Raw genomic sequence first — 20,491 nt, 5'->3', positions numbered from 1 at the left:
TCTATGCACTTTAATTTTTCATCTGTAATTAATACAGGTCTAACGTAGGAATATATGATAATTCCAATTTTTATGCCAATTTAAATTTTTAAATTTAAATTAAAACCTCATCTTCCAATATTCCATGTTTATGAAGAAATGTAAGGGGTTTTTTATTTAATACCAAACAAATTCATTAAAACAAGAATATCAAAGAGATCAGAGACTTCAGCTTGGTTTCTTTTAATAAGCACTCAAACTTGCACAAATTGTTTGGCATTTATACCCTTTTTCAAGAAATCACAGAGAAATAAGTTACAGAATCAACAAGGCACACTGTTTCCAATATTTACAGTCTGAAGTTTATACTCCAAAATTTGTCTCTGAGAGACAAAAAGGACATGAAGTTTTTTTTGTCATTTGTTCAATTTAGGATTTTTCTCTCCCAGGGAATATTTACTGAGCAAAACGCCACCAGATCAATCTTCACCAAGGTCTTTTTTGTTACCATTGCCTCAGGGAGAGGCTGGATAAGAAGTGGTCAGGAAATAAATGTGATGCTCCCATGACCCAGTGGTTCCTAATGGCTTATTCCTGACTCTGATGATAGCCCAGACCTTGTACCACTGAAAGAAACTCCAATACTGAGGAATAACATCTACTTTGTGCAACATCTCATGCCTCTTTTCAGAAACCAACATGGTGTACATGTGAGTATCTAATTACACAAAAATAAGCTGTAGTAAATTGAGTTCTAGCTACAGAACTCATTAGAATGCTGTAAAAGTCTGCTGACACAAACTCACAAGTAGTTTTTTTACAGAAGTGCAACTAAAAAATTTCTGGCTGCCATGAGGGCAGGAAGAGGCTGCTTACTGAGAAATATAAATGACCTCTCTAATGAGACAAAAAAGGTCCTGTTCACATACTACTACAGTGCCCAGGCAGAAAATGCAGAGGAGAACTGGAATCTGACTGGAGGAGTCAACAGAGCCCCTGGTGCCCAGTTTTCAGACCTAGATTCTGAAGCGCAGGTCAGAGCTTACAGGCAGCACAAACCACAAGCCATATCTCTAGAGAAAATATTTTTCTAGAACTTGAGAGACTCAAACAAAGAGGAAGTCACTGTCACAGAGATGAGGAGCTACACTGCCTCATGTATGGGCAGGAAGCAGTAATGTGGTGGGTTCTGATACTGCTATCTTTTTCTAATATAATATCTTTTTCCAAACCTAAGAATGATTTGGTACTTATGCTTTGTCTTTACATGCTGCATGAAACTCAGCAGAAAAATAAAAATCCCCATTTAGGACATGGACTGATCTGGAGGCTTATTCAACTATGACTTGAGAAGGCAGCAGGTCTTATATCAAAGTGAAAGGAACATTGTTGACTAATTTGGTGATAATTGCAAAGTAATTTTACTTGAGCTATTTGAGCTATACTTCTCCTAAAATGTAAATGATGTCAACTCCATTTAAAATGCAAGTCCTACCAATGTGTGGAAACATTTAGGAAATGAGTTACAAATCAGTCTTGAGACTTTGGAAGTGACTGTGCATCTTTTGGGGATAAAAGAGTGGACATTAAATGGCATGGTAGTTTAAATGGTCAAGAGATGGACATCCCTAGTCACTGTGCAAAAAAAAACCAAGGAACTAGTTAACATAGAGAGACTTAAAGCTCAACCATGAATTGGAGCAATATATCACACACATCTTTCTTTCTCTCTCCACATGTGCATACAGATAACAAAGCTTTCAAAAAGCTTACCTTAAGCCTAACTCCTCTAAGCAAGGTCAGAGTGGTTACCCACCCAGTAAAAAAAAGCAGAGCTGTTCTTAACCCAAAAGGAATTCACAGGTTCAAAGGCTATTTTCTCTGCAGCAATATGGACTATGTACTTGAACCCATTCTAAAATTCAGGGAGAGATGTCAGAGAAAACATTGTAAATCTCTGATATAAATATAACAAACCACCTTTGTGAGGAAAAATCCATACTGCCAAGAAACAAACTTGAGAGAAATGGAAACAAATGGATTTCCAAAATTTTATAGCACAAACTGAAAAAGCCAGGGACTACTCTGCTGCAGATCATTTGAAACTGCATAAATTGAAGGAAGAGAGGAAACTGCTCTTTCTAGCCAGGTTCCAACCCCAAAGTGACTGGGAGATGCCTGTTAACACAGATGAGCTTTCTGATATATATGGAATGATCTATCACAAGGCCTCTCCTGGATTAAGTACGTAGATAGGATCATTTGAATATCAGGAAGGGAAGAATTGATCCCAGTGGGGCCAGTTAACTCTTTTGGCTCAATGGCTTCATATTTTTGAGCTTGATTCCACATCAGCCAGGAAGCCAGACAAATAGGTAACTAATGGAACCTGCACAAACTATTAAACAGAAGATGCTCCTGTCTGCCAGGGATGTGGTGCTACAAATGATCTTGGGAAAGACAACAGTCCTACTGTCTTTCCCAAAATCATTTGTAGCACCACATTCCTGGAAGACAGGCAAGAGGCATAAAAACCAAAAACATGCAGGGATATGACAAGAAAATAACAGGTTTATGACTCTCTATCTAGAAAGACTCTCACTGAATAAACGTATTCTCTTTGTGCTAGAGGGAGGATAAATTACTGAAAGCACTCAGTGTACTGTGATATCAAAATATACAAATTTAGTTAAAAGAATGCAGCTGAGAAGCAGAAAAGAAAACTTGGTTTTTTCTAGGTGTTGCACTCTGGGTAACATGGAGTTTTCTGAAAAAAAGAGAAGGAGCAATTTTCTGGAAACAAGCTGATTTGCACAAATCTGTGAAACATAAGAGGGGGCAGATGATGCGTGGACATAAGACATCTAAGAGAAGTAATGGAAAAAGCATTTTTCATTAATGCCTCATCCACTGACTTCTCACAAATTGATTCTATAGGCAATTGTAAGTTCAGATGGAAGAATAGTTTCAAGAAAAATAAAGAAGAAAGTCAAAGGAATGAAAAGTATGTGCTGAGAAGATGGTGCATGAAAGATGGTCCTTGCAAGGACTGGCAAGCCCTGGAAACTGCTGGCTGGTGATCGAGCACCTTTGTGTCAGTGTGAGTCTGGAACTCAGCCTGTGTCCAAGATGACTGCTCTATGCAGATGAAGACTATGGGGTCACACATGCTGCTGATGAAATAAAGGATCCTCTGACAGACTTTCTGAATACCTACCTGCCAGTAAAGCCCTCTATTTTCTGACTATATGGTTGGAGTTGTCTTCCCAAATGTTGCTCTAACCAGGTAATTGGGAGACTGCAGTTCAGGTAGGAGACTCAATAGGGTGAATAGCTTCTGAGAATAATATTCACCTTTAGCAAAAACCTAAACAACTGCAATACTTAATAGAATCAGTAAAAGTTTACAGAATAAAAGCTATTCTAAGAAATATTGACTGTGATCTGTATCTACCATACATTGCCTCCCCTGTCAGGGGAAAAAATGATTTTACAACTCACGAGGGGTGTTACACAGAGGTATTTTCCAAGAAACTGAGATGGTTGAGCTGCTGGAAGTTGTAGAATACAAGTAACACTGGAAGAAACAGTGATAAAGATCATCTCTTCTTTTAATCTCTGCCTGCCAATATATTTATGTTTTCTCTTTATAAGGAGAAAGTATTTTATTTAGAATGTTTTTTTTCAAGAAAAAACCTAGCTTTAGATTGTGAAAGCTTTGGCACCTTTTGACATGCTCACTTAAAGGAAACACTGAGAGAATGAAGATTACAGTAGGATTTAGAGTTAACATCCTGTTGCCATTTTGGTCCTTGAAGATTTCAGTTTCAAAAGATGGGGTGGTCTGCTTTTTGTTTGTTTCCTCTCCCTTGCATTTTTCTTTGTTGCTGGTTGTTTGTTATGGTCCTTATAGCCCCACAACAGCTCATAGCAGGAAGCTGAAGGTTTTAATGAAGACAAAAAACTGTACTGCAGCAGAAGCAGTGTGCTCTTGTAACTTTGGCTCACATCTTGAAGGCAAGCTGAGGGCCCAGTCCTGCTCTTGGTCATAAATCTGTTTGTGGGGTGAAATGTCTGTAAACTGCAAGGTGCTGTGTTTGTAGACATAAAAATACAAAGTCTTTACAACTTTTAAACACGAAAAAGGAAAACCTAACAGAAAAATACAAAATGGGTGAGCAGCAATTAATGACTTAAAACTGCTATTGATGCTTCTAGCTGTGAGCTAGTATTCTAAATTAAATGCCACTCATTGCTCTCTGTTTCCCCTAGAGATTTTCCAGCTGAATATGATAAAAGAAGTACTTCAAGGGAACAGAAATACTTGCCTAAGAAATTAACATTTCAGAGATTTTGCATAAAGTCCAAATCAAAATTCCCAGCAGGCTGGAAGTAAATCTAAAGGTTGTATTTTAAAAAGCTAAATTGAGTTTTTACAGGAGTTCCCAAATTTCTACCTCCAACTCTAAGAGCTGAAACTGCTGGAAACTGGAAACAGTGGAAACACACTGAGCTAAACTACCATTGCCATAAGCCAGAGCAAAAACCTCAGAGGCACAGGTGGAGTGGCACCAGTGTAAAATGTGGTGCAACCGACCACTAAGTGATTTTTGGTTGGTTTTGTTTTGTTTGTGTTTTGTTTTTTGGTTTTTTTTTTAACTTTCTAAAGTCTTTTGTAACCTCCTATTCTTGTTGAGAATGCTGACACTCTTACTTGGAAAAAATATTGCATATGTACCTATACTGCATGACCTTAAACATTTTGACAGGCAGTGACACTCAAAAGCTTTTAAAATTCTGACACTAAAGACAACACCTTTGATCTCATATTTCAGTGAAGTAATAGCATTGGGGAAGAATATAATGCAATTCTTGGACCACAACATCCTATAGACAAAACCTGCTACATTTTTCTTCCCTTTTGGGCTATCTGAGTATTAATTTATAACTTCTTTGAAAAAACAATGAAATCAAGAGAATCCTATTAAAGAACTAACTTTCCTCTATTAGAACACTATGCCCATGGTAGTCATGACCTAATGAAAAAACACATTGTGTTTCAAACCAAAAACCTATTGGGCATTACTCACATAACATATGGACTTAATCCTGTAAGATATTGAAACAGTTATTTAAAGGTTGCAGGACTTACCTCACAGGACTTATTGCAGGGAAGAGACCAGTGCACACTGCAACTATGGCATATTTTCAAAATCTTTTTTAAGGCCATCACATAACCCAGCTGTTAAAAACCACTCTAAAGCAAACATGCTAATAATTGCATCTCAGTAGTTTCCCTGTGTGCTCACTTCAGATCTTTTTAGTTGCAAACAAACTCTTAATGCTAGGGTTTTTTTATAAAGAAAAGGTAATGAAACAAATTCTGTTTAACAGGGAAAGCTGTTGTCCAGTGACAGTGGACCTTGTTTGGAAAGCACTTAACCCACAGATTAAAGAAAGGCACACAGTTCGACTGCAATTTTCTCTTCTTTCCTTAAGAACTAGTTTTAACAAAAACCACAACTTGAAGAAGGCAGCAGTTAAAAGTGCTCAGTAGCTGACAAAACACTGAATCACAGAAAAGTAGTTTATGAGGTTTTGCAAAGCTGCAGTGAAACTTTGCTCTCTAAGTTTTCATGTTTTATAGGAAGACAACATGAATCTTGAAAAACAGAATCCTTTCAATAGCCAGGACAAATGACATAACTAAGTGCAAGTTTAAGGTATGAGAGAAATGGGTAATAAACAGATAGTCTGAAGAATAGGAAATGGTGTTGACAGGATTTCTCTGGGTAAAAAAGTTTTAAATTGGAATGGCAATTATATCTGTTGCCGTTGAGTTATGAATGGCTAAAGGAAGGCAGCATTGACTCCATGCTCAGAAGGCATAAAGCGAGCTTTCTTAGGAACTACACATATTTTATAGACAGGATCTTTTACCCAGAAGCTGATTGGTTCTTAAACAATACCCCTCACACCACTGGTTAATTTGGAATTACACCTTTTTAAAATATCTTTCCATACACATCACGTACAAACATTCCACATGTTCACAAACACCAGGTGCAGAGATTAGAATTTGAATTGTTTTAATTCTTTCTCTAAGCATTCTCCCAACTTTCCCCAGGATGATGCCAGGGAAAGTTACCTGTTTCTCTCTCTGTCAGCATCCACATACATTAGTCTGCAGAAGATTTCATGCAAACACTGTGACTTACATTTTCCTTCATGTGTGTCTGACAGCTCATGTGCTACAGTAAAAGCCAATGTTTTAGCTTTTTTAAATCTAATAAATAACCTTGTTATGAGGACACAAATTTCCAAATTCTACTCTACGTAAGTAAAATGTGGTTCAAAAATATGTTTGGAGCAAAGACAATGTGACCCCCTTTAGTTTAAATAACTGATCAGTCTTCCAACTGTCTTGCAGGTGATGAACAATGAGTTTTTAGGAAAAGATATGCAGGCTAAAAAACTATTTTTCATTTTTTTCACCAAAATGAAAAGTAACCAAAATCTTTCTTTGTCTAACACTTAATATATTAGTAAATCAAAATTAAAACATTCTATTGTTCTTAGGTTATTCTGCTCTTCCAAACAGATTCCTTTAGGTCACTTTTAAAATAAAAATGTTTTTAAAAATAGAAACAAACTACTGATGCAGTTGTACTTGGGCATCTCTTCAGTAACATCTAACAAAACTTTATGTGACATACATTAGCTCTGTGGTGCTTTGTGCACAATTGGAGCTGTTCATAATAGACATTTTAGGTAAGCTGCATCGCCTGTTCAAATTAATCTGTCCTGTTCCCACACTGTAGGCACAGCAGACACTCAGAAATCTCAAGTCACTCTTAACAAATGTTCTCTGTTGCTCTGAAAGGAAACAGCCTAAAATCTTTAGCCTCTAAAATTTACCCACAAGTTTCTTTAAAGAAGATAAGGAAATTCTGAGGAACAGACATACCTCTGTTGATAAAATCCGCTTCTCAGACACAGAAACTCCCCCTCTGTAGGACCAAAATTACTGACTATAGCCAGAGCAGCTCATTGTTGAGCCAAAAACTTCCCTGTTGTCATTTTGGCACTAAAAACCCCTCAAATCAGCAGATCAGTTCTTTTTGAAGATTTAAGTATCTAGGTATCTAGGGCATAAATGTACTCAGCACTTTTCAGCAGAAATTCTGTTTCTGCTTCTCTGATGCAACTCAGCATGCAGCTGCAGCAGACTGGAGTGGAAAAGCACACATGCCTGCAGTCTGTCTACAAACTGCTATGGCTCATGGCATAATATAGACAGCTTTAAGGAAATTCTAGCTTCTAGAGAGAAATTACATTGATTTTTCTTGAATACTCCTGCAAAACAAAGATCTATCAGCCAATATACATAAACTGATTTCTTTTATGGTTCAAAAAACCCATAAAAAGCCTCCAGACTTTGGTAATTTGTATTTAAATCAGTAAAAAAGTACTGCATAAATGATACTAGTGCACTTGTTTTTTGACAAGAAAACTGTTTTAACCAGAGCAAGTTGTATTTTCCTTAGCAATGTAGCAATTCACACCATTATTTATGCTCACAGTCAAACATATTTTCTTTACATTTTATCAGTATCTCAAACTAGAATAGCCTCTCTGAAATGCTAATTGTAACTATTACCCATCCCATGATTATTCTCACACTCTTTTGCCAGGAACTGGTAACACTGAAGTACATGGATTAGAAAATTCCTACCTCTCGCTGTAATTGCACAGGGATTTTGTTTTCTTCTGAGTCAGTAATGTCTAAATTGGTTTAAGATAAATTGCTTATGAGCCCTTCTCTACAGAAATTACTTTCATGACTGCTATATTTAATGCCAGTTTACCCTAGAACTTCATTTTTTTACACCAGTCTCATATGAATGAGTCTCCATGAAACTCATACTCAATTTCAGATTATTCTTAAGGACTAAAAACCTCTTGAAGACATACTCAAATTCTGCTGACTTATTCATGAGTCAATGTAGTACCTGCCATGCTGGCACTGTTTACTATGATCAGCTGAAAATGAAATTATATGATCAGAAGAGTGACCAATCTCAAAATCAGAAGTCTTCATCTGTCTATTATGTGTTTAAACTTGTTTACACTCCTCTGTCTGGGTGATTGATGCTCTCAGCAATAATAATCTGAGGGGGTGGCTGAGAGTGGAGCAACTGGGCATCAGATGTACTGATGCAAATGACTGCTGCTTAGCAGGACATACATTCTTTCATCCAAGGAAATACTTATGATTCCAGAAGTTAGACATGAGTAATTAAAATATTTTATCTGTCAATACTTGGAAATAAAATCAGTAGTGTATTCAACATGTATTATCTTATAATAATAACTGAAGTGTCACTAAATGTCTGACTAAAATGTCATAAAGAAAACTCTGAAAAATTAAATATAATCTGTGTGCCTAATTTGTCTAGTTTGCAGGTTTATTTTTTTTAATATTGCAATTGCAGACCTCATAATATCTATGTGATTGCTGATACACATTACCAAGACCAAATAATGCCAACCAAAAAATCCTGATTGGTCTTTCCTTTCAGCATATTATTACTTTCATAATTTTAGCTACTGAGATTAATGACAGAGGTGACAGAAAGGAAAGAAGAATAATGCACAACATTACTAGAGGCTATATCCAGTTAAAATATAGCGACATTAGGAGTCATTATTTCTGTGTTGACCATAATACTGCTGTTCCATAGATTCTAAAAGACATCACAATTCAATCAGTACTTGTTCTTTGGGTCAAATATACATGAAAGCTTCCTTAATGTCCTGGTTTTAGCTGGGATAGGATTCGTTTTCTTCCTAGTAAATGGTACCCTGCTGTGTTTGGGATTTAGTATGACAATAATATTGATAACACACTAATGTTTGGGTTGTTGTTATGCAGTGCTTACCTCAATCCAAGGTCTTTCGAGTGTCTCATGTTGTGCCAGTGAGGAGCTGCACAGGAAGCCAGGAGGGAGCAAAGCCAGGATAGCTGACCCAAACTGGCCAAAGGGATATTCCATACCACAGAGCATCATGTTCAGTTTATAAACTGGGTGGGGAACTGCTTGAGGAGGAGTAAGACTTACCTGCAAGTAATTACCTAGGGGCATTGACCAGGCTGTAATTCCAAACTTTTTTTTTCTCTATCTATAGTCCATTTTTATACACACTTAAACAAAATGTCCACTTTGTTATCTTCTCCTAGAACTACGCCCTGAATAAATATTCAACATTAAAAAAAAACCACCATCTCTAAAGAAACAGAAAACAAAAGAGAAAACTCATTTATGTACACCAATATTAAAGCAGTAATAAATACAAGCTGCACTTTCACAGGAGAAACTCAGAACAAATGAACTTTAAACTGGTTTCTCTTTTAGGTGAATTACTTAAATAATAGTGATACTATAGCAACTGTGAAGGTCTAAGCAAGGTTGGCATAGCAAGAAAAAATTATATTTAAGCAAATTATGTAACTTGAAAAAAAAAAAACTAGCCTTGGAGTCAAGAGTCTATTATAGGCCTTTTAATTGAGTCATTAATAAACAGACAGGCAATCTAAGTGTAACACCTAAAACAACATATGTTTCAACTAATTGCAACCAGAATACAGACACAGTACCTTAGCTTTATCCCTCATGGATCCTTTTCCCAGGATGGACATTTTTGCACCTGTTTCTTCTTGTAACCTCTTTAAAGAGTTTCCTCTTGGTCCAAGCAATTTCCCAACAAAATTGAACTAGAATGAAAGTAAGAGAACTCTTTTAGACCCACGGGTACTTTTCCAAAAGCTTAATAAACATGATGACTAAACAAGAAAATTTTACTTTCCTTTAAAAGAAATATTCCTACCTAGCTTTGAGCCTAATTGACAGAGATACAAGACTGGAGAACCAAGATATTCATTCATCTAGTGTGAAAGACTGTAAAAGCATTCATGGTTTATTTGAACCCTGGAGGCTCCTCTCTAGGACTGACAGGCCAGTGGCTGCTAGGTTTAGTGAATTGCTAAACAAGGTATTTGATCATGAGATGGTACTGGTGAAACTCAGAGAGTGCCTAGGTTCTCTCCCAAGTTATCCAGCTTTACTTGCAAGTAATATATCCTGCAAAGTTAGAGCTTTAGATAGATTTTTAGGACTTGATGCTTCACACATCGACTGTTTTGTGTACTGGCTTCAAACCCCTGTTTTGCCAGCACCAGAACAAATGACAATCAACAGATGGTGGTAGATATTCAAGGGCATTTTCTAAAATGAACACAGCTTTGTCTGCCACACTGGTAATATTCCTAAACACTGCACACTTCACATACAGCAGTTTTTTTCTGAAGAGGAGAGATGTCTACAGGAAAATCAGAAGACAGAACAATAAATAAATGAGGTGTTAATATCATGTCCACACAAAGCAGCAAAAAGACAGGAGTCTATTAAGTAATATGTTTATTCTGTAATCAATAGTCTCTTCATTTATTTATTTTTTTTATTATTTCCAACATCTTTTAAAAATGCTATGATATGTGGTATTCAGAAGCTGACTGGACATCATCAGTGCTTGCTTAAGATGTTTTGGAATTATGTTCAAGTCTGAAGAGACAGTATTCTGGTCTGGCTGTCAACAAAGAATAAGCTCCACCAAAGGAAGAGGGATGTCATTGTATCAGCACTTCCTTGGTTTTGTTTCAGAGAAAAAGAACATGACATTAAGAAATACCAATCACAAAAATGTCGCTGTCAAAAATACATACAAAAGTCTATAAAGATGTTATTATATACGTTGTTTTGCACTACCTTCTATTTTAAAAATGAAAAAATGTGGCAATATTCTTGTTTTCACTTTAACCAGCAAGAATGTAACAACACAAATGCATCAGCTATGTTAGAAACACCCAACGCTGAATCACGCCAGATGCTCCAAATCCCAAGCTCGCTATTAGCCCAGTGTCTTAATTAAAAATAATTTTTAACTTCTTTCAAATTGGTTAAGCTTTCATACTGGTTAAGCTATCTAAGAAAACAGTATGTAATCACAGGAAAAATAAGCATGTACAGTAAAATCTACTGCCACATAAACCAAAAGATAGTGTGCCCATGGGGGAAGTAGTAAGTGGTAAGATTTTCAGGAAAATTTAGCATGATTTGAAGCTCCAAAACCAGATTTTTCAAGCTGGTATATCTTTACTTTTTTCCAAGTCTACCTGTTGATTTAATAAAAGGTATCAGCTCTTCAAAATAGGGCTCGATTTCCAGTCATGTCCCAGTCGATGTATCAACAATCCTATGTCTTCCAACTGTTGCTCAGCCTCTTCCAGGGAAAACCTAGCTTGGAAGTTGTTGGCTTCCAATTGATTATTCAATTTTGTATGAAAATAAATGAAACGATGAGGAAGAAATGGCAAGAACTGAACTTTAATACTAGATAGTAAGACACAATCTATTGATAGAAATAAGATTTGAAAAATCACCCATTTATATACCCATGTGTAAGGTTTATTAGGGGTGGCTGAGCAAACAGCAGAGCTTTTGCTTCTCTGCAGGGACCCTCTTACCTGCAGAAGGGAGGGTGCCACAAGTTACACCACCAAATCTTTTGTGACACTTACAGATCATCAATCAGACAAGAACCATGTCCTGCTGCATCCTTTCAGTGTTTCTTAGTATTAAGAAAAGTTACCCCTTCAAAGGTGAAAGAACTGTAACATTATGTAACTTTGGAGGAAACTATGAGAAGACCAACCAAAGCTTGACTACATTTGTTCTCTGAATGGAATGAAACTATTAAATGACACTCTGTGAAGATTTATGTTGACCATTTATATTTAAGCACTTCATAAACTGTATAATCATTACCTTGACATATTGCTGCAAAGGAGCAGTATGGCCAGCATAGACCATGTTATGTGCTAAGTGGATTTTAATCACTTCACAGGAAATAAGTGGCTGGGGATTTTAATTCTATTGATTATGAAGCAGACAGACACTCACATTTCATCCACTATCTACAAAACATGTATGAGGAAGGAAGCAGTTATTTACAACTAAAAAACTGATTTGCTTTAAGTTTGGTTTTGTCTAAAATTGCAGAAAAGCCTCGGCACTGTATCTGACATCCTACTGTTATACTCAGTCTTCCAAGCATGTCTGAAGCCACTGGATATCCTCAGCACAATCTATAATCCCAAAACTGCCCAAGGTCTGAAAATACTGGTAGAGTAACTTTGACTCAGTAACTTGTGAAAAATTATATACTTTATGTTCACATATAGGTAAAAGAAGCACATAGGAAAGAGGATATTTCAGTGAACAGCCCAAAATGTAGGAAATCTGAAACACAACTTAATTTCTTTTTTTTTTTTTTTTAATGAAGATATGCTGGGCAGAACCAATTTTAATACTGGAAATTTTAGGTTCCAGTTACAGCCACATGCACACACACACAACCTGAGCACAGAGACAGTGAAGGAAAACGTGGAAACTCAGGCAGTTGGACTGTATATAATGGTGAGCCTTGCCCAGAAACACACATTCCTGGTACAGCAGCTGTAACTGCAAATCTTATTCTGCAATCTCAGATCCAATCCAATTCTGCCATGCGTAAAATTTTCTCCAAATAATAGCAGCTCTAAGTCTCTGGGATAATATCTGATCATATTAGGAGAGGATAGCTAAGAAATGCTGACATACAGAAGAGAGAGTATTAAAAGAAAGCTTTCACTGCTGGGGAGCAAACAAACTTCCATTTCAAAAATTTTGTTGTGTTTCTAGATGTTCCTATAGGTAGCTGAACTTTTCAATCATGTTTATGAACATGATGAACAAGCTAGGCTTTCTAGCTTGCAGAAACCCTTCCTGGTTTATGGCAGAGATATTTTATATTATTTTCTTAGATTTTTTTATCATTTGTCTGGGGGAGATGATGCATGTCTTCAGGGGAAAATGATCAGGTGAAAGCAGGGGATGCTTTACTTATAATCAAATGCATGATGTTTTGTGTATCAACAACTGTGGAATAAACCTCCTCTGCAAAATAAAACCTGACAGAGAATACAGCTCAATAGATCTTTCCTTTGTCTACAGCCAGTATCTCCAAAATCTTCCCCAACCAATATATACAAGCAGTTTCAGAAGATTTATCTGCATCCTGATTACTTTCACACTTCACACAAGCAATCAGACAGTAAAGTGCCCAAACCAAAGCTCTGGCTCCCCAGTTTTCATCAAAAGTTTTTGTTCCAACTACCTCAGGACAACATACCACAGGTATAACAAATCTAAGGGATAGTTTATAGCATCAGCATTCAAGCCTCAAGCTAAGTACAATGACTGGTAGAAAATGCATGTTACATTTAGAAGAAAATTTGTTTCCCTAATTGATGCAGCCTGAATACATTTCTACTAGAACTATAACACTTCTTACTTTGTAAAATCTAATTTAATAAGGTTTTACAACCAGAATCAAGGAATATGCTTACCATTCAAAAAACAAGTTTGTGTCAGTGAGTGTCTCTATTTTATACACAGATCAGTGTTCAGAGCAGTAACAAAAGCTAGATAAATAACGAATGGGATAAGACAAATGTTTCCAGCTGTAAGATAATGCAGAACAAAGCCCTGAACTGGGAGAAGAAATTAATTTCTTCTAGAAGCAGCAAACCAAAAATAGCCCTGGCTTGACAACATGAAACAGGTTTATTATTTCTCAGGTCTTTGTTCACCATTGCTATCAGTTCCTTTGTGGAGAGACAAAGTGTATTCCATTTTCGGAGCTATTTATCCTCATGAAATCCTGTCCTTATTCATGGAGAGCAGGATGGGGCTAAGGGTCAGGAAGAATCTTTCTAAATTCCATCCTGTTCTCAGGAAAAGTGGAGAAGACCAAGACAGCCACACCTGAATGAAACCTTACTGTTTGAGACCTGCCTATAATTAAGGTCCTTTTCTAGGACTTCTGACAGCTCATTAAATTTAGAACAGCATTAATTTTAAAAGTATCTCATGTTTTGTTATGCACAAGGGACTTCATGTTAAGGAAGTACTGGGCTACTATGAACGCAAATTTTATTTTTCTCAACATTTTGTAAGCATTGTATTACAATGCCTGTAATAATGCTTCAACTTTTGGTCAGCCCTGAATTAGTCAGGCATTTGGACTGAGCATTGTAGTTCTTATCCTACTGGAACTATTCTACTGTGGCAAATGGAGAGACAGAAACTTCCAGAGACAGAGAAGGGTTTGATTTGCAGCCTTAGAAGAAGCTTGGGTTGATGCAAAATTAAAGTACATAGACATTAGGGAGAAAAATTATAAACTTAACGTTTCTATAGTTGTAAGTAAGAATATGCCTTAAGTAAGTGAGAAACTGTATTGATAAGATGGTGAAGGGTTTATAATGTAGGTGTGTAATTGTATAGAGTAAGCTAAGAGTTCAGATGTTCTAATAGAAGCATATGTGTGTATGTGTGAGAGTAGCCCAGTGGATAAAAGTATCCACACAGTGCAGTAGAAGTAAGTAAAGGTGATGATAGGTTAGAACAGCAAAATAAATTTTGTAGCAAGTGTCCATTGGAAACTATATATTGTCTTGTAATGAAGAACTTGTTACCATTTCGAGCTATGGCTGACTGCTTGCTCTCTTAAACCTCACGGCCTCTAAGACTGATGTTTATCTGAGGAGCAATAAATCAGTTTTAGCCTGACTGTGGTCCCAACCCTTCATTAAAAGTGACGATAATAATATTCTATTCTATTCTATTCTATTCTATTCTATTCTATTCTATTCTATTCTATTCTATTCCATTCCATTCCATTCCATTCCATTCCATTCCATTCCATTCCCCAGCAGATTCTGCAGAGTCCAGTCTGTCTCCCTCTATATGTAGCTGCTTACCCTGTTCAATACCTAGTACTTCTTGGCTTTAACAAAATGAATTTAGTGCTCCAGATAAGCATGCAACATCATTTTTTTACTACAGCTATGTCATGTGATGCTTGCCGTCTCCTGTAGAAGAGCTTCCGAGACACCTGTTTGGTAGGACTGAACCTTGCAGGGCTCCACTTTACAGGGCATGTCAGGAGACAGCAAACACCAGAAGCAGAAAATGAATGTACCCTGGAGATATACTCCAAAGAAAATGTGCTACTGCTTTCTTATAGCCTTGTACCAGAGAAATGTTTTTGCAGCAGTCCCAGAACCAAAGGAGAAATGGAGAAACTGCCCTTTCCTACAGAGCTCACTGGGTCTCATCTCTCTGTTATGCTTTGAACAATAACCCAGTGCCGGGCCATGCACAGAAAAACTAAATGTTCAAAGGCAAAATACAGCTTCTTGAAAACTCCAGGCCAAATTAATTTCAGGTTTAAATCAGTGGAATTGCTTCAAGAATAAATTAAATCTGATTAACAAAGTTAGAATTATTAAAGTTAGCGTGACTAGATTTACCTAAGAAATAAATGGGTTTTATTACACCTTTTTTTATCTTGAGAAGTGCTGGGAACTCGTATTTATGGCGTGCTAGAAGAAGATGCTGCAATACTTGTCTGGCTATTTACTAGCTCATTGCAAGCATCTAAATCTACAGTGAAAATAGATTTTTGGCATAACTCCATGAAACAGATGGTCAGCAACTCCAGACAAAAATCTTCTACATAGAAGTCTACACTGATATAGGAAAAATATCTCCTCACTTTTCACTTTTAGCAATCTTCTCTCAGAATTCTGGTAACAAGTTGTGGCATTCATATAAAGCAATTTAAATAAGCCTTAAAATGAAAATAAATTTTGTGATAAAAAGAAAAAAATTGTTGTCTGATATACCCTTATTCAGTTAAACTTTCTTAAGTCAGGAAAATTTGAATGGCTCTTTCTCTAATCCATGAATTAGTGGTGTCATTTATTAAAATCTGCTAATCTGTAAAATACCCAAGCATTTTATTTTATGTGGTTCTGCTTTTAAACCTAAGGTGAGGTAATTGAGGAAAAGCCAAGGAACAAATTAAAGTTGTGCATCTGTATTAAATCCTTAATTAACAAGTTGCTAATTGCAAAGGTTTTATTATTTAGTTGCAGAAGTATCCAGAGGGATTCATTGTACCAGACAGTGCATAGCCATGCAGGAAGACATGATCTTGACCCTAGAGAGCTGTCAAGTATGTCTGAAAAACCCAAACCAGACCTTACTGAATGTATGTAGCAACTATTGGATTGTGAGGAAGTGACTGCTGAAACCACTGCTATTAAAATCATCAGGCTCAGATGTCAAAGAGAGTATTCATACTCAAAGTGCAGCAGCACCAGCTTCTGCTGGCAGAAAGACAACACCAGAGTCTGCTTTTTGCAACTCAGACATGAGAAAGAGGATCCTAATGTTCAAGGCAAGGCTGGAAGGGGTTGTTCTCAGCAACCTGGTCTGGTGGAAGACGCCCCTGCCCACAGCCAGGGTGACTGGAACCAGGTGATCTTTAAGGTCCCCTCCAACTCAAACAATTCTACGACTCTATATCACACTTTGGCTTTTGTCTTTCTCCTGCAACCTGGATTATTACACTGCTCTTCCTAAGGGTGTCCCTGTTTGTCCAGCCCAGCTGGGGCAGTGGTGAAAGCTGAGGGCCAACAGGAATGGTTCTCAGGCTTCTTGAGCCTATGCTGGGGAGAGGTGAAAGATTTCAGCAAACTGGCCACCAGCCAGAGGTCCTGACTGATCCCAACCCACACCTCTGAAAGGTAAGGAAATTCTTTGATGGCTCACTGCTCCCTGCTGGGAAACTATGCAAGCAGAGCAGTGTTTTTAAAAACTGCAGAGTATGCTGAGCTAAACATGTCTTTCCCTTGTACTGGATTTGTATTTTACTGAATGAAGGGCAAGAGGATTCTTTAGGACACAAAGTCATCTGGCTTTTAACATTCATTCTAGCCAAGCTTGAAGTAGTCAAATTTTACCACTTAGGGGAAAATCAAATACAAAGTAAGTAATAAGGAATTCCTGGAACTATGTGTCTAAGACCGGCTCATTTGGAAGACATTACCTAAAATGGTATTTATACAAATGCCAACAATTTAGGCTGCAGAAGTGCACCACTGAGCTTTTTCCAAAGTGCACAAAGAAGTTGATAATGAACATACTCACAGGTATAGAAATAGGTACCAAGACTACAACACTTAAAAGCACAATCAACATTTGGCTAATTGGGCTTATTACTCCCACAGATACACAATTTACCGGTCACAGTAATAAACACCATCTGCTCTTTGCTAACTGGCAGCAACCTAACAACTTTTTTCTAACTTGAAGAGTTTGTAATGTTAAAGAATATCTAAAGAAGTAGTAGTACAGTGGGACTTTCATGCACATCATCTTACTATTACTGAACTGAATATGATTTCCTATTATGTGAAAGATTTCTCTTTGCCAGATGATATGTTTCCCAAGATAAGCTCTGAGTCAACAAGAAACAGGATAAGTTAGGGTTGAATACTCAACCATAAAAATAATGTGTCTTTCCCATGTGTGTTAGTGGACTACTCAAATGTAGCATAAAACACAAATTTCTGATCAGTCAAGGAAATATAACAACAGTTAATTTGGACGCACTGTGTTAATGGACTGATTTAACATACATGCATATAGTATCTAATTTTGTAGACACCATTGTATTAAATCACAAATGGTTTATGTTAATATAATTAAAAACTCTGTTAGTCAACTTGATTTTGCCTTTTGCTATTAAAGTAATTATACTTACAACAGCATTTAAGTATCAATTTACATATACTGAGCACTGTGCAAACAATTTTATTGTCAAGTCACATCCATAAGCAAAGCAAAGCATTACTTTAAAGCAACTGACATATGCAAACCACATAGCCTGTGAAAATTAAACAAGTCTGTGAAATCACTCCAAAATATTTTATGAAACTCTGGTTCCTTCACCTTCCCCTGCTGCATTTTCTACACTGTTTTTTTGTTTTTGTTTTTGTTCTTTGTTACTAAGGGCAAATTCAAGAAGATTTTTTTTTTCTTCCTTCCATCTCATTATCTTCTACTATCATTAGAGAAGAAAACCAAGTATCCTTCAAGATTTTTAATGAGGTCTTGGCTGATCTGAGATGGTAATGCAAAGAAATATTTGAAGAGGAGCAAAGCATTCCAAAATAACATTGACAGGAGGAAACAGTTAATACACTTAATTCAAGGACTCAAACTGCTGTTGAATTCTGTTCCCAAAGAGCTCAGGTAAGACATCTGTCTGATCTCAACTATAAATTCAGGTGAAAATTATACAAATTTAAGAGAACAGACATTGTGCTCGATTTGTCCATTCAGTCAGATGTGACAGGACAGAATACAAACTGGGACAAGGCAGGATAAATACCATTAAATAAATTGCCATTGTTCATGAGCTGATTCTCAAAAGACACCTCCTGTAGCAATCTGTCCAAAGAGCACATTGCACACTAACTGAATAAACTCTTTCCTAATTTTTTTTTTTCTCACAGTGATGAGCTTATGGAAAGAAAACAGCCAGCATTACCTCCATTATTGGGCAGAGAGCTTTCCATTGGTTTATATAGGTAATATACTGGGCCCACAAAGAGCATGTCCATTCTCCAAACTGGAACTGCCCCAGCTTGCATTTTAACATGCAGACCAGGGGACCTGCAGAGCCTCCTCCTCCACAGCACGCAGGGCTAATTGCAATAGTAGAAATCAAATGGAGCTGTTACCTGATTTTACATTTCATTTAACTCTGCTGATTGCACCCCCAAATTTAAAATATATAGAGAGTAATTCCTCTGTAGTTTGATAGCAATGCAACAGATTTGCTAACTGTAAAGAATCAATCGCTGTGCTAAATAAGGATACAACAAGACTTCTTCCCCCCATTATTTTTGGTTGTTGGAGAGGGTCCAGAGGAGGCCATGAAGAAGATCAGGGGACTGGAGCACCTCTCCTGTGAAGAGAGGATGAGAGAGCTGGGGTTGGTCAGACTAGAGAAGAGAGGGCCCTGGGGAGACCTCAGAGCAGCATTCCAGCTCCTGAAGGGACCCCATAAGAAAGATGGAGAGGGACTGTTTACACGGGCACAGAGTGACAGGACAAGGTGGAATGGCTTCAAACTGAAAGAGGGTAGATTAAGATCAGATATAAGGAAGAATTCTTCACTGTGAGGGTGGTAAGGCAATGGAACAGGTTGCCCAGAGAAGCTGTGGATGCATCATCCCTGGCTGTGTTTGAGGGCAGGTTGGATGAGTGAGCAATCTGATCAAGTGAAATGTGTCCCTGCCCAGCAGGCGGGTTGGAACTTTAAGGTCCTTTCCAACCTAAACCATTCTCTGATCCCATGATTCTATGATTTGTAAATGTTCATATTTGCCAAGTTGAAAGCTGATAGCACTCTCTATTTGCAATTCAGAATATCTATTCATTCTCTTTAAAAGAAATAGAAATCACAGAGTTTTAGAGTATTTGAGCATCAAAAGAATCCAAAAACCTGAGACTCATTTGTAATACTCTGCTGATGGTATTCCTTTGCAAGCAACATAACCGTGCTTCAAACTTCATTAATGTAGCACAGAAAAAAGAACTTGCAGGACAACACCTTGAAAGACCAAGACATACAGTACGTGACAAATGAGATGGCAAGCATGAGCTGGAAGGCCTGAGTGCCTTTGAATAATGCAGGCTGTAATACCCAACAGTCTTGCCATTGCCACACAAAAACTCCTGGGTGAACAAAACTGTGGTTTGGATGCCCCTGCCTGATAAAATATTAAATGATCTTCTGTTTTTTTCACTTACACCTTTTTTTTTTTAATTCTCGCACCCCAGGCTCAGATCTGATTCACACTTAAAAGAATATTATAGAAGTAATACTGAATTCTCTAACACAAGATTTAGAAATGCCTCAGGTGTATTTCATAACCATCTGAGTTTAACTTAATTATGAAATAAAATTCCATCATAATTAACTTGCTTTAGCACATCTACAACCTTCAAGAAGGATGAACATGTTTGTAAAATATATATTAAAGAGAGCCACCAATATGAAGGCAGTGAATATTTTCAATTCACCTTGTCAAGACATTATGTCCCAAGCTCCAGTTGTCAAGGGAGCTGGGAGTGCTCTGCTGGAAGAGTTAAAGTGACACAGCCATACCTAAATAACAGATTTGGTATCTAGGAAGATGATTCAGGATTTGAAACTCACTTTCACAGTGGCACCTGACCAAGTTGTGAGACTCGTGTCTATGTACTGAATTTCAAGCACATCAGTCCCATTTCCACACCCTTCTCTGCCTGGAGCTGCCATTCACCTCCAGTTCAACTGCCTCATTCATTCAGTAACTGTGTGAACTTTGGGATCTCACACACATTTACATTTACAAAAAGTCATAAATTCCAGGTCTGGAGCTCAATGTCTAGGTCTTGCAATGAACAAAAGAACAAATTCTAGTCCTCTTGGGAACCTTCATCTTCCA

General features: G+C 37.2%; 1 protein-coding gene across 9 annotated transcripts in view; it reads right to left on the bottom strand.

The window, feature by feature from the left end:
• Nucleotides 1-20,491, bottom strand: part of KHDRBS2 (KH RNA binding domain containing, signal transduction associated 2) — a 339,493-nt gene that overhangs the window by 225,336 nt on the left and 93,666 nt on the right. For all 9 annotated transcript variants that reach the window (XR_008508260.1, XR_004979862.2, XR_004979866.2 and 6 more), the window contains exon 3: nucleotides 9,638-9,754. Coding sequence is in view for 1 of the 9 variants with exons in the window: in XM_036379472.1 (XP_036235365.1) it covers nucleotides 9,638-9,754 (117 nt within the window). In the remaining 8 variants the exon portion in view is untranslated. The remainder of the gene's footprint in view (nucleotides 1-9,637; nucleotides 9,755-20,491) is intronic.

This window comes from Molothrus ater, chromosome 3 (genome assembly GCF_012460135.2).
Source record: "Molothrus ater isolate BHLD 08-10-18 breed brown headed cowbird chromosome 3, BPBGC_Mater_1.1, whole genome shotgun sequence".
NCBI classification, from domain to species: Eukaryota; Metazoa; Chordata; class Aves; order Passeriformes; family Icteridae; genus Molothrus; species Molothrus ater.
The sequence above is the reverse complement of the archived record's forward strand: the minus strand, read 5'-3'. Positions and strand labels throughout refer to the sequence as shown.